Raw genomic sequence first — 14,316 nt, 5'->3', positions numbered from 1 at the left:
GAATTACTCTTGAAAAATTCATGGAATGATTCAATATTAGTATGGAATTTATTCTGGAGAGAAGCGACAATATTCTATTAACAGAAGCTTGGAGCTGTGAACTCTTTTCGATAGAAAAATTCTGCTGGGACATTGTACCCATTGTACAGTATTAAATAAGAATGAAATAGTATTATAATGATAAATATTAAATAGTATTCAATTCCTGAAGCACTTAGCATTCTATGCGTTATTATCAAACTCACATGGAATCTGAGAGAAAATAATGTGTTTCTAGAAGAGAATTCATCCTTCTGGATCTTCTCAAATTAACTCTAGTTCATCTCAACTGGTTAGTATTGTCTTGATAAAAACTTTGATATTGGAAAAATTAAATATAAAATACACTTTAAAACACATTCAAATTTTGAATAAGAGACTACTCACTCGCTAATATCTTTAGGGTAGGAAACATCATCTCTCAATTGAACGCCCATTGGAGTTCCCATAGCAGTCTCTGAAAATACAAGCTCATTCAAATTGTACGTCATTTTAAATACTAGACGTAACTTTTATACATTGAGTTGAATATGTTGTACATTGAAGTGTGTAATTGGAAAATGTGTGACACATAACCTATAGTGAGGTCCACGTTATAATGGCAATGTTTGATTAGCAATGGTATTGCTATCCTTGTCTAGCATTCAACAAAGCAGATCTCTTTCTCTCTTTGCTCTGTTGCCAGATCATCTTTTAACAATGTAGAATCAATAATTAATTATCAAAATATTTCATCCCTATCATTAAAATCTATTATGAAATTGATGAAAAAGATAATTTCTTGCTTAATAAAATATGATTGATTTTTTCAAACACTTAAAATTAAATCAATAAACTTGTATCAGCTACCATCTTTAGAAAGCATTGACAAGACAGAGGATCGGCAGCGTTGTTCTGCTATCTTTCTCCACTGCTATCATAAAGTGGACCTCACTATAGCTTCATTTGGACTGTTGAAGAATTGAAACCGTTTTGGGCGTAAGCCTGTGGTACTCTTCTGAAAGGTGTGTAATTCTAAATGATAGAATAAATAAATATTACAAACCAAGCTAAAGAAACTTAACAGTTGAGTTGACATATCATAAACAATTCAACATTGCAACAGTATGGATGTAAACAACGTTGAAATAAACAAGTGTGGGATTCAAATTCGAGATCATTTAATATGGTAAAAGATCAACTCTATTTTCCACTGGCTTCATAAAATGTTTATATCTGTAACTGCGTGAATCCATAAAATGTACTGAAGTACCTCAATATTATGAGAAATTATTTTTACTATCGTATTTCATAAAACTTTGATTGAAAAAACACTCACATTCTTTGATGTGACGACGTTCGTTTCGTGCTGGTTTTGCACATTTTCAAGCCAAACAGAAACTGAAGTATTTAAGGTTATGAGGGTGAGATTTGGTCAGAGTGGGGGTGGAGGGGAGTTTTGGCAGTTAATGGAGGAGGATTTAAATGAGTTTGTCAAACAGGGTGTGGGAGAAAAAATGATATAGGCCTGAAGATAAAACAATTAATATGTAAACAAGCGAAACAAGTGCTATATAAATGTTCGTAATTGTGTATATATAGTGGGATGATGTCGATACATTGAGTTATTCCAATTCAGTTTAAACTTACACTGCGCAAGCATCCCTTATTCTTGAGAAACATACTCTCAATTCTCAACAGCCTAGATATGTCGAGAATATAGCTTAATAGCAGGCTACATCAGTGGATATTCGATAAAAAGTCGACTTGTTTACTTACGGCATATGATATCAAGTACACAGGAGCTCATCAAAGGCCTGATGTCGAAACTGCCTTTTCCGATCTTGTATTTGAGCAGCAGTTGACACATGAGTCGACTCTGCTCGTTAAATATTTGAACATGTCCCTCCATGCTGGACGCTTGAAACATGGGTGACATTACCATTTTTCTCAGCCGCTTCCATCTTTCACCTAGAACAGAAGAGCTTTTAGACAGATATATAGATAAAAACCTTTTTATTATCACTTTATAACATTACAAGTGATGTGGGCGAAGTTGAGGCAATAAGAGCTCCCTCTTCTACTTAGTCCACTTTCTAGCATTCTGGAAAATAGGGAAAAACTTGAAGACGAAGGATTCAGAAATGTTGTAGAAATTCCACGCTTTGAAATAAGTGAATCAAAAAATTTTTTTCAAACTCAACTAATAATAAATAACTAGGTCAAGCTAGATTCACACGCAAAAGTGACAGTGAACAGTGAAAATATAATTCCTATAAGTTCAAATGGGATTATTTTCATACTCGCTTAGCCGGGCTGAATGAGGATAGTGCAAATAGAACTCGTGGGAATTATATTAAATAACCGTGAAATTCACGGTTCATTGTCATTGTTTTGTGCAAATCCAGCTTTTTACTGGTTATTGAGGTTCTATTTATCTTTTTTCGACTTTCCATTCCTGAGGTACCTAATGTATAATTTTTCTGACTAGAATCGTTTCTATCTGCCAATTGTAGGCTAAAAAAACAATTGAACGAAATATTGTTAGCCTGCAACTGTATTTTAAATGTTCAGACTTAACGAGTGTTCGTAATATTCACACTTATCTACATCAATAATTTAACTTTACAAGCTCGTAACAGTTATTTGTTTTGTCTGCTCGTTCAGGATGAGATCATGCCACCAAAAATGTATTAAAAATGAGTTATAAAGTTTGCCGTCATGCCTACCTTCGGCTAAAAATACGCCACCGATAAAGTCACTGAAAAATGTATGATGTTGGCTTTTATCCATATTTTCACTGCTCCGTAGCACTGCCTGAAAAAATATATCGTACACGTTAGACCCAGGTTAGAATTTATTCTTAAACGGCATAAGCTGCATGATTCATACATTGTAATACATGTAGTGTGATTGGGAAGAAGCATTCTTACAAAAATTCCAATATGCCGTCAATAAACAGTCAATATGCCTTGATGGATTGCATTTTCAATCGTATGGCAACTATTGAGAAATTAATAGAAGGCTACCAAATTGTTTACTGATCATCGATTACTGATAACGATTCAATTGTTACGAAGTGAAAAAATGCATGAATTCATCGGAATTCTATAACAGCAGAACAGTAAAATTTGATGAGCCAGATACGTTTCTTAGGAGGATATCGTGCATTTTCTTCAATGCATGCATGGCTGAGAACACCTTTTTACAAGTTTTGTTCACTTGCTCTGTTGTTCTGACCAGTCAAGAGTATTATTCATAATAATGCCTAAATTTTTAACTGAGCTACAGTGAGGAATGTCATTACCGTCTACACTAATTTTGTGAATCGATTCAAGGTCAATATTGCTTATAAGCAGTGGCGGCTCGTCCTATGTGTTCATGGTTCATTGAACCCCCAGAATTGAATCAACTTCCTATACAATGATGAATTTGCAACTCAAATAATTATATTTCTATTTTATACTCATTAAATTACATCACAACATTTTTCATCTACGTAAACTTAATGTCGATGTTTTGCGGCCGGTGCCTGAGAGCCCGGAGTGGCTTGCTTGAAACAGCACCGAATGGAATGACGATGGAATGATGGAGATGGAAAGCAGTGTTCATTTCCGATGTGAACCCAGAAACAGGGCTGGGTATGGTAGTGGAACGGAGGAGGGGAATCGGTTGCTAGCACGGATTTGGTTCACAATCTGTGTGAACCAAGTTTGCACGAGTTCATCCGAGAGTAGCCGAACCTAGCCGAGGCAAGTGAAGCATTCGGTAAACCTCGGAATGAATCGTGAGTATTCGTGATACGGATACAGTGCCATCTTGAACTTGCTTATAACCAATAAATTTAAATTTGGTGGCAGTAAACAGTAAAAAAGCGGTAAACAAGAAGTAGCCTAAGCGTGACAGTTTTGAGGTTATACGGTATGGTTACGGTATACACTGTTTACAGTTGTGATAGATCTCACTGCATTTTTCGTTATATAAATTTGTTTTGCGTGTAGAAGAATATAGTAATTTCTAGTGTGTTTTGTGTATTCGTGAGTATTTCTAGTGTGTTCATTTTCTTTTAGTGAGAGTGTGAATATAATTTATTGTGTTACTGTAACAGCATTTTGATGAAGAAATATGAATAAGGTTCAGTATTTGTTAAATACAAACAATATTAATATTGAGGGTAGGTGTAAAATAAAACATAATGGTGACCAACTCTCGAAGTAAAAATCAAACAAGAAAAATATGAACAGGACAAAAAAATTATATTTTTAGAAAATAAGCTCAACCTTTGGGGTGTAATTATTATTGATCACGTTTACACTTGATTATGCGCAATACTCTATATCCTATTGACCTTTCTCTCCAATAGATCATGAGGTTGAACCCCCAAGCTAGAAGATCACGAGCCGCTACTGCTTATAAGACGAGAATATCCAATTATAATGGGTTGTGTTTTGATGGGATTAAGCTTAAGGCCATTTTTCTTTGTCCATTCCACTATCGAATTGATATCCTGATTCATTATTCCAACTGTTTCATTAATTTTTGTTTTGGGACAGCTTAAATAGATTTGAAGGTCGTCTGCATAAGTATGGAAACTGGAGAATTCGATAATGGAAGAAAGGTCATTAGCATACAAAGTGAAGAGGAGAGGGCCTAAAATTGAACCTTGTGGTACTCCATGCATAACGTTTTTCCAAGTTGACTTTTTGTCACTGACAGATACACATTGTTTCCTACCTAATAGATAGGATTTGAACCAAACTAACGAGTTGTGACTGAAACCAAGAATAGCCAACTTATTCAAAAGGACTGTATGATCAACAGTATCGAATGCTTTAAAAAATCAAATAGGGTGAGGATGGTGCATTTTCTTTGGTCCATAGCTAACCTTATATCATCAGTGACACGAAGCAGAGCTGTCTCAGTTGAATGGAATTTCCTAAAGCCTGATTGAAAGTTATGAAGCTTACTATTCTTGTCTAGAAAATTTCACAACTTGAGCATGAATGAGTCTTTCTAGCACTTTGGACAATGCAGGTAGAATACTGATTGGTCTAAAATCATCAGCTTTATTGGGTGATAGAACTTTATTTAGGGCGAACCAGAGCAAACTTCCAGTTTTCAGGGAAATTGCCTTCTTCAAGTGACTTGTTGAAAATGTATTTAATGGTTGGTAAAACAGCAAATAACATCTTCTTGTTTATGTGGGAATAGTGGAGTATTTCATTAACCGCCAAAACTCCCCTCCACCCCCACTCTGACCAAATCTCACCCTCATAACCTTGAATACTTCAGTTTCTGTTTGACTTGAAAATGTGCAATACCAGCACGAAACGGACGTCGCCACATCAAAGAATGTGAGTGTTTTTTCACTTTAAAGTTTTATGAAATACGATAGTAAAAATAATAGTGAAAACAAGATAACCAACAACTAGAAAGTATTTATTATTGAATCAAGGCTCTACGACCAACATCTTTTTATTTTCAGTGGACCTAAGTTTCAATCGAATAAAATGATATAGGCCTGAAGATAAAACAATTAATATGTAAACAAGCGAAACAAGTGCTATATAAATGTTCGTAATAGTGTATATAGTGGAATGATGTCGATACATTGAGTTATTCCAATTCAGTTAAACTTACACTGCGCAAGCATCCCTTATTCTTGAGAAACATACTCTCAATTCTCAACAGCCTAGATATGTCGAGAATATAGCTTAATAGCAGGCTACATCAGTGGATATTCGATAAAAAGTCGACTTGTTTACTTACGGCATATGATATCAAGTACACAGGAGCTCATCAAAGGCCTGATGTCGAAACTGCCTTTTCCGATCTTGTATTTGAGCAGCAGTTGACACATGAGTCGACTCTGCTCGTTAAATATTTGAACATGTCCCTCCATGCTGGACGCTTGAAACATGGGTGACATTACCATTTTTCTCAGCCGCTTCCATCTTTCACCTAGAACAGAAGAGCTTTTTAGACAGATAGATAGATAAATGCCTTTTTATTTTCACTTTATAACATTACAAGTGATGTGGGCGAAGTTGAGGCAATAAGAGCCCCCTCTTCTACTTAGCCCACTTTTTAGCATTCTGGAAAATAGGAAAAAACTTGAAGACGAAGGATTCGGAAATGTTGTAGAAATTCCACGCTTTGAAATAAGTGAATCAAAAATTTTTTTCAAACTCCACTAATAATAAATAACTAGGTCAAGCTGGATTCACACGCAGTAGTGACAGTGAACAGTGAAAATATAATTCCCATAAGTTCTAATGGGATTATTTTCATACTCACTTAGCCGGGCTGAATGAGGATAGTGAGAATAGAACTCGTGAGAATTATATGAAATAACCGTGAATTCACGGTTCATTGTCATTGTTTTGTGCAAATCCAGCTTTTTACTGGTTATTGAGGTTCTATTTATCTTTTTTCGACTTTCCATTCCTGAGGTACCTAATGTATCATTTTTCTGACTAGAATCGTTTCTATCTGCCAATTGTAGGCTAAAAAAACAATTGAACGAAATATTGTTAGCCTGCAACTGTATTTTAAATGTTCAGACTTAACGAGTGTTTCGTAATATTCACACTTATCTACATCAATAATTTAACTTTACAAGCTCGTAACAGTTATTTGTTTTGTCTGCTCGTTCAGGATGAGATCATGCCACCAAAAATGTATTAAAAATGAGTAATAAAGTTTGCCGTCATGCCTACCTTCGGCTAAAAATACGCCACCGATAAAGTCACTGAAAAATGTATGATGTTGGCTTTTATCCATATTTTCACTGCTCCGTAGCACTGCCTGAAAAATATATCGTACACGTTAGACCCAGGTTAGAATTTATTCTTAGACGGCATAATCTACATGATTCACACATTGTAATTCAAAGTTAGAGTGATCGAGTTGAAGTACTTTTACAATAATTCCAATAACAGTCAATATGCCTTGATGGATTGCATTTTTAATTATATGCAATTCTGTTGGGAAATAAACTGAAGGCTACCAAATTGTTTACTGATCATATCGATAACTGATTACGATTCAATTATTAAGGGGTTGTAAGAAAAATGCATAAATTATTCGAAATTCTATTCACAGCAGAACAGTAGAATTTCTTGAGCCAGTAAGTTTCTTAACAAGACAAACGTTTCACATTTTCAACTATTTGTAGAAAATACTTGTTCTCAATTTTCGTGTGTGTATTTTCGTATCTTTGTTAAATCCTCTTCTTTGAATAAATTAATCAAAATTCACTCACTTCCATGCTATCAGCATCGGCCACTCCTATAACAAGATGTGTACCCAGCCAGAACCGACAAGGACTGTTGTATTTCTTCTCCAACTCGCTTACCGTTGCTATGAGTTCTGGAAAAAACATATTCATACTTGAGACTTTGCAATATAATAGGACTTAGTAATAGACTTTACTATAGGCGTTGTAGAAGTTGAATGGGATTCGTGTTTAATATTGTGAATGAAACTATATATTATTCCGATGCTAGATTACCGCATTTTATATTTTATCCCATCTTATTTGGTCATAAATTAATGTAATTAAGAATGAATTATCATCCGAAAGATAGATGAAGACTCAAACACTAAAGGACCGGTTTCCGAGCTCGGGATTTAGTCAAGTTCTAGACTCTAAGCAACTGGAGTCAGAGAATTGGCTTACCGAAACGGGGCGTGATCATAATTTTTATGATAATCTTAATTTTCTCATCTCTCTATTGGAAACGTTTTTCCTTGACAAAATTAAACATTCCTAAATGATTCAAAATAGCTGAAGCTTCACACTATTTCCTCTTTATGTTATTTTGTGTTCAATTTTCTAGTTTTTCAAAATTTAATTTAAACGTGGACTGCGACTACGCCCCGTTTCGGAAAGCCAATTTTCTGACTCCAGCTGTTTAAAGTCTAGAACTAGCTAAATCCCGAGCTCGGAAACCGGCCCTAAAAGTACAGTCATAAAAGTCATAGATTAATGTTATTAAGAATTATAACTGTATATTTGAATCATTACTGTATATCGGTATTTGTTATTCAAAATCTTACAGAGCTATCTTTATCGACTGCTTATCATGGTCCCTATTTGAATATTTGAATTACCATTTATTAGTCAATTCATTCATTTAAATCTGAAAAATGATGGATTACTCACCATTGTGACTTATCCTGGCAAACTGTAAAGCATTGCCAAGTAAAGGTAAGGCCGGTGGACCATGGAAACTTTTGGCCAGCACTAGATGTCTTCTCTTTGAAATCAAAAACGAAATAAACCATGCCAGCACTGCAAACAGTGCATAGAACGCTGCCACTTGAATCATATTTTGTTGCTTCTCAAGTCAATCTATGAAGAAAACAAGGAATAATTGTCGTTAAAACATATAACCTCGATTATTGTATCCTAGACTACTGATAATGATTATAATATAACTATCACTGACATTAGAATACATTATAATCTAATAAAATAAGAAATATTTACAAATATAAGTCTAATGCGATTAACGTGCGAAATTATATCTTAGAGACTACGGGATGATCTTTTATTTTTTTTATATATCATTGTAATTGTTCATTAATAATCACAAATATTGTTGGAACTGAAGGGTTGTTTTACAGGTTGTTTATAAAGTTGTAGTAAAAGTTGTTGGTGCTTTTGAGAAGCAGGTTATTGTTTTTATCTTTTGTTGTTGTAATGTCTAGTCAATATTCAATATGTGAAAGATCTTCTATTGTTTTACTAGTACAGTTTTTTATGTCACGGTGACATGTAAAATTACCCCCCTCCCTCCATATACAATCAATGATATTTTAATAGCTTTAAATCAGTGTTCTTGTTATTTTTAAGGAGTCTTCATCAAACTATTTCATTTCAATAGTGTTGTCCAGAATTCGAAGAGGAGTTGATCAATTGTTTTGATGTAATTATAATTTATGTATTGTTAGTGTGCAACTCTTTGTATGGGGCATGGCCCTTATGACAAATAAAGCTTATTTATTCATTTATTTATAATCTATACTGATGAAAATCAATAACATGATTATGTTGTACTTTCACTAGCATCAGTAGATGTAACAAGTGACCTTTAACATTTGATTCATTACAATTAAAAAACTTTAATCTTCAATCAATTGTTTAACAAAAAGTACCACAACATCACTCACAACACAACTTTAAGGTCATTTGTTTAACGTTCAAAACTTTGATTTCTGGTTATTTTTGTGATTGAATTTGATTCAGGCGAATTAAATGTCTCATTACTTAATTTTTCATTTCATTGTCATTAACTGTGAAACATAAGTCGTATCTGTAATACAATTATCTTCTTTTTTATTCAAATTTTGGTAGATCGTACTCTGAAATACTTATATGTTGATATCTTAAATACGTATTAACTTATTTATATGTAAGTAACGACAAATTGATTGATTGTCAGAGAGAGAACAGGTGAGCCATAAACTATTCAACTCTAAAATAAGCTATTAACGTCTAAAAATTATTTAGTCCGAAGTAAGCGTTAGTCCTCACTTCCATACAATTCCAAGACTATAATATTTATATTCGGAATGTCAAATCTGAAGATATTCAAAGTCAGAATTCTCAATCAAAACAACATGCTAAGCAGCAATTAACATGCTAAATGTGCATAAGTCTGTTTGACCAAATTAGAGAAATCCGTGAACTCTGAACAAACTATGCCACAATGTATCAACTTGCTTACATTGAGGATAATACACTATTAATAGTGGAGTGATTTGCAAGCAACTGCTGCTTTGTGCCCGTGTAGTACTTTTGAAAGCATTTGCTGTACAGTAGCATATACTGCCTACTGAATCTTGTAACAGTTTGAGCTCTGCAAGAATGGCAGGAGAGCTAAAGTGTGATAAATTTGTAAGTTGGCCCGCCGTACGGTTTGAAGACCACCAGCTCTTCTTATTTATTCATCTTGTTTCAAAGCTCATGTTGTCCGCTCGAAAACTTCACCCGAAAGCCGGTCGAGAGCTCAACTAAATAAACGTTTCTCTTCAGGTTGACTTTGCTACTTTTTGAGATTGATTGGTGATAGAGTTTTTGTGGCTACTATCAGAGAGAAATAATCTAGACAAATGATCTAATTGAATATATTTACTCTATACTACTTTCCTCTTCAAGTTTACATTCTCTCTAATTTCTTGTACATAGTTTCGTATCAGCTTTGTTACTATTCAATATTGATTGGCGACGCTGTTAATTCAATATTCTCCACGATTATTATATGTCGTATAGATAGAGAGTGACAGAAACAAATAAAATAGAGAGATAAAACAATTAAACAATTCATACATGTATTTTCAAGTTTTAGCAAGAGTATGGCCTCCCCATCTGCTACATGCAATTTATGTAGCCCTCCCTGGAATCTTGACAATGATCATTACGGAGTGTTCATTGTGAAGATTCCTGGGAGGGCTAAATAAATTGCATGTAGCAGATGACGATGCCATACTCTGGCTCAAAAGCTTGAAAATACATGTATGAATTGTTTTTTCTCTCTCTTTTATTTCTCCACGATTCATTGCAATTCTACTACTGTATTGTATTATTTTATACTAGCAGTACCCGTGCTCCGTAATGGTATAATTAAAAAAACTTGAAATATTAAAGGATTTAAAATAGGTTTAATTTAATTAATTATTAATTATTAATAATTAATAATTATTAATTAATAATTAATTTAATTAAAGGATGATTTAATTTATAATCATCCTCGGTGAATTAAGAATCTATATATGCAAAATTTCAAGATAATCAGTACAGTAGTACTAGAATTTAGAAAACAATCGTATTAGAAATTAGGAAACAATATTGTATTTGATTTTTGGAATGCATTTGATTGTTTAATTTTTTTTTTTTGAATAAAGAATTTGAATTTGAATTTGATAAAGTAGTTCAGACGTACTGTGATGTGTGTTTCGTGAATTTCTTATCCTGCATGTATATAAGCCAATTCTTTCTCTTATTCTATTATAATAAACAGAAAATTAATATTATATTAAATAGATTCCTTATTTATTTCAGTTTCACAAAAAAACACAGACCAGGAGTGAAAAACTAAGGATACGATGTACTATTTCTCTCCCTTATTCATATTGGCTTTTATATTTTTCAAGATTGATTGGTGGTGATGTTGATGTGCTATTCTCCTCAAGTTTTTAATTTGTTTACAACTGTATTGCATTCATGCTCGTATTGACCTTCTAACGATCCAAGATTGATTGTTAACACTGTTAACAATTGTAACAAATGAAAACGATTATATTGATGTACGAATGTAACGAACGAATGGAAAACTTATGTATTGTAGAACTACACTTTCATTCTCGAAGGAAGAAAGCAATTTGGATCGTTATTTGTGTTTATCGAACAAAATATGGAACTTCAATATCGAGAAACTTTTGGCAATAAAAAAGTGATTTTGGGAAAGGAAAGTTGTTGATAAAGCTCTAGCTATGCAAAATTGACATTTTATTCCGGTTCAAGTGATGAAATAAGCTACGTATCGCAATACAGTACTGTATATAAGTATACCTGCATGCTCCAATAATACGGCTGGTTTTTAATTTGATTCAATTGAGATCGATGAAGTTTAAATCAATAACTGAAAATGAATTATTGGTACAGTATTTCAATAATAAATATGAAAATATTTCATAGATGAGAATTCGATCGGATTTTTTCAACATATAGGACATTTTGTAGCAATGATTCTACAGCTTCCTTTAGAGTCTAGACAGACTATAGGCTATACTTTGTCTTGAAAAGTTTTGGGTGGAAGCTTGCTGTTCAACTGATCCTGATAACTATTGTAATCATTCAAATGTTCAAATTAATTAATTAACGAATGACAGAATCAAAAATGATAAAGATGTGGATGGATGAGTGAGTGAATGAATCAGCATATTCAAGTTCATCACGAACTAAATGAGTTATATAACAGCCTACATGATTCAGATCTTAGAAGATAATATTTTACAAGAATACTATTGTTTAATCAAATAATTTAATTGAATAAGATGACCTAATTATCAAGAATAATCAATCACTTACCTGCTGGATAATCCAAATCCTTATTTAGATTTTTTCAATGTACCTAAACACAAACACCCGCACTCTATGTATCCTCTTTTGGAACTGATGAGAATATTTAAAACTAAATAAGTGGATCTTCTTTCTTGACAACCGGATAGAGGTGGAAATGAGAGGAAAACGCATTTTCCACCAAGGCTACGACCACATTAGCATGTTGAGGAGTTTGACGAAAATACAATAAGCGCACAAAAACGAATTGAACAAGTCACAGATGAGCGATAATGAGGTTAGAAAAACCGGCTTCAAGAATGGAATCCTTGAACTCCTGCTGCTATTATTGTGGAAAAAATTATTGAAGAACAAAAACGAAAACAATAATGAGAGAAAGAGAGAGATGTGTAGCCTATGGTTTTAGTGAACAGTATCTGCTATTCATTGATTGTATTCGTTGAGTTGAAGATTATTTTAACGTCAGTAGAACTGTTCCAAAGTATTTTTAAAACAATATCGATATTCTCAATCAAGTGGATTTTAATAATTTATTTTAACAATGCTAATTTATTGTTTTTGAGTGTGGTATTTCAATATCAACGAACTTCTGTATAGGCTACCACATAACCTAAAGACAATTCATGTAGCGGGTAGCCTCAAGTCAATAATATTCTACTTCAAATTCGATTATTCACAGTATATATATTCTGACACATAATTTGTGTCAGATATTCTGACACAAGACATCCTGTGGCTTTTTGGAATTTTACTTTCTTCTACTAGTCTATTATTTACAAAAAAACAATCTAAAGAACAATTATTAAAACACTACAGTCTAATTTAATAAAACATACAACTAAAAAAAACTGCACTATAACACTTTGAATTAATTACTATAAAATTTGTAATACTTTATTGTATTCTGTGCTACTACTATTACTATCTACTCAAGAGGCTCCAGCACCAACTTGGAAGGTTGGATGTAATTCTGTACAGATACTCAATAACATTCTATACTCTCGGGTTGGAGCTGATGGAACGATATGCAGGGTAGGTATAACTCTTTTCATTATTCAGTTTTATCTGTTCAGCCAATTAAGCCTATACAGTAATGAATCTCTTCAAAACATACCAAAAACCCGTTGAGATAATAGGGTTTAGTTTTGTGATTTCGGGGGTCTCAAGACCATCACCAAATTCTCTCAAGTCATAGATCTTGAGTAGGCTACCAAAAATGCATTTACATGTCATTCTCAAAATATGTGTACCTTTTCAGATAATCTAAAGCACGGTATTTAGATGAAAACGGTAGGGGTCGCGAAATGTGTGCGCAGTGGCCAGCTAGATTGCGTCATCGCCACCAACCGAGGTTTTTAACACCTATTGGCAATTTATGAAACTTATTTGTTGAAAACAGATGATTGGATATAAAATGACATCAGCTACACCGGAAATTTAGCACAAAAATGCGCGTGACACCTACCGTCTTCTTCTATATACCGTGATCTAAAGTAGCATCTCTAATGTATTATAAAGGTATTATTTTCTTATACCTTTTCCGATTTCCGATTGAATAATGGCAATAATCATGAATGTAAGTATTTTATCACCTCTTGAATAAGAATTCTCAAAGTTTGTATCTCTTTTAGGTTCTGTTGCACATTGAACTTTCTAATCAAAGCTGGAAGTACTAGAATAATCATCAATCCAATAATCATATACTTCTAACTACCGGCTGAATATTGAAATAAATTATTAAAAATCTTTATTGATCAATCAGAAGCAAGTAGATAGTAGGCGTGGTCTAGATCTAGATCTTGTACATTATTGTACAAATTGGTCCTTCGTTGAGTAGTTTACATTCTTCGGTTGATCAACTATTATTGCATTCTCTGTTTAATGATCATCGCGTACCTTTCGTGTTTATTTGCATTTATTCTATCTCATATTTGTTTTTCATTCTATCCAACATCTGTTCAACACCTACTTTCCTCCGGATGTCATAGGCTTCTTTCATTATTCGTGTTTCTTCCTCCTACTTACCCATCCTCTGTGCTTTTCATTATACTCTGTCCAGACTGCGATGAGTGCTAAAAGATAAAGCCGACCCTCCTACTACTCACAAACACAAGCGCAGTCTCCTTTAGTGTGTATGAGTCAAGGGACGGTCTGTCTACCTGTATACTACATAGTATATCAATAGGTAGGCCGGGCGTGTGTGCCTGCGC

The 14,316-nt window shown here is 33.6% G+C and overlaps 1 protein-coding gene across 3 annotated transcripts in view; it reads right to left on the bottom strand.

Annotated features, from left to right (window-relative positions):
- LOC111045399 (cytochrome P450 4C1) overlaps positions 1 to 12,507 on the bottom strand; it is a 38,148-nt gene extending 25,641 nt beyond the window's left edge. For 2 of the 3 annotated variants that reach the window (XM_039434775.1, XM_039434774.1), the window contains exons 1-6: positions 12,116 to 12,507; positions 8,186 to 8,374; positions 7,283 to 7,389; positions 6,738 to 6,825; positions 5,788 to 5,979; positions 427 to 496 (exon numbers count right to left, since the gene is read on the bottom strand). In XM_039434775.1, coding sequence (XP_039290709.1) covers positions 427 to 496; positions 5,788 to 5,979; positions 6,738 to 6,825; positions 7,283 to 7,389; positions 8,186 to 8,351 — 623 coding nt within the window. In that variant the 5' untranslated portion in view covers positions 8,352 to 8,374; positions 12,116 to 12,507. Of the gene's footprint in view, positions 1 to 426; positions 497 to 1,797; positions 1,990 to 2,747; positions 2,830 to 5,787; positions 5,980 to 6,737; positions 6,826 to 7,282; positions 7,390 to 8,185; positions 8,375 to 12,115 lie in introns of those variants that run through there. The other variant, XM_039434776.1, reaches the window with a different exon arrangement.
- Between the last annotated feature and the right edge of the window lie 1,809 nt (positions 12,508 to 14,316).

This window comes from Nilaparvata lugens, chromosome 8 (assembly GCF_014356525.2).
Source record: "Nilaparvata lugens isolate BPH chromosome 8, ASM1435652v1, whole genome shotgun sequence".
Taxonomy (NCBI): domain Eukaryota; kingdom Metazoa; phylum Arthropoda; class Insecta; order Hemiptera; family Delphacidae; genus Nilaparvata; species Nilaparvata lugens.
The sequence above is the reverse complement of the archived record's forward strand: the minus strand, read 5'-3'. Positions and strand labels throughout refer to the sequence as shown.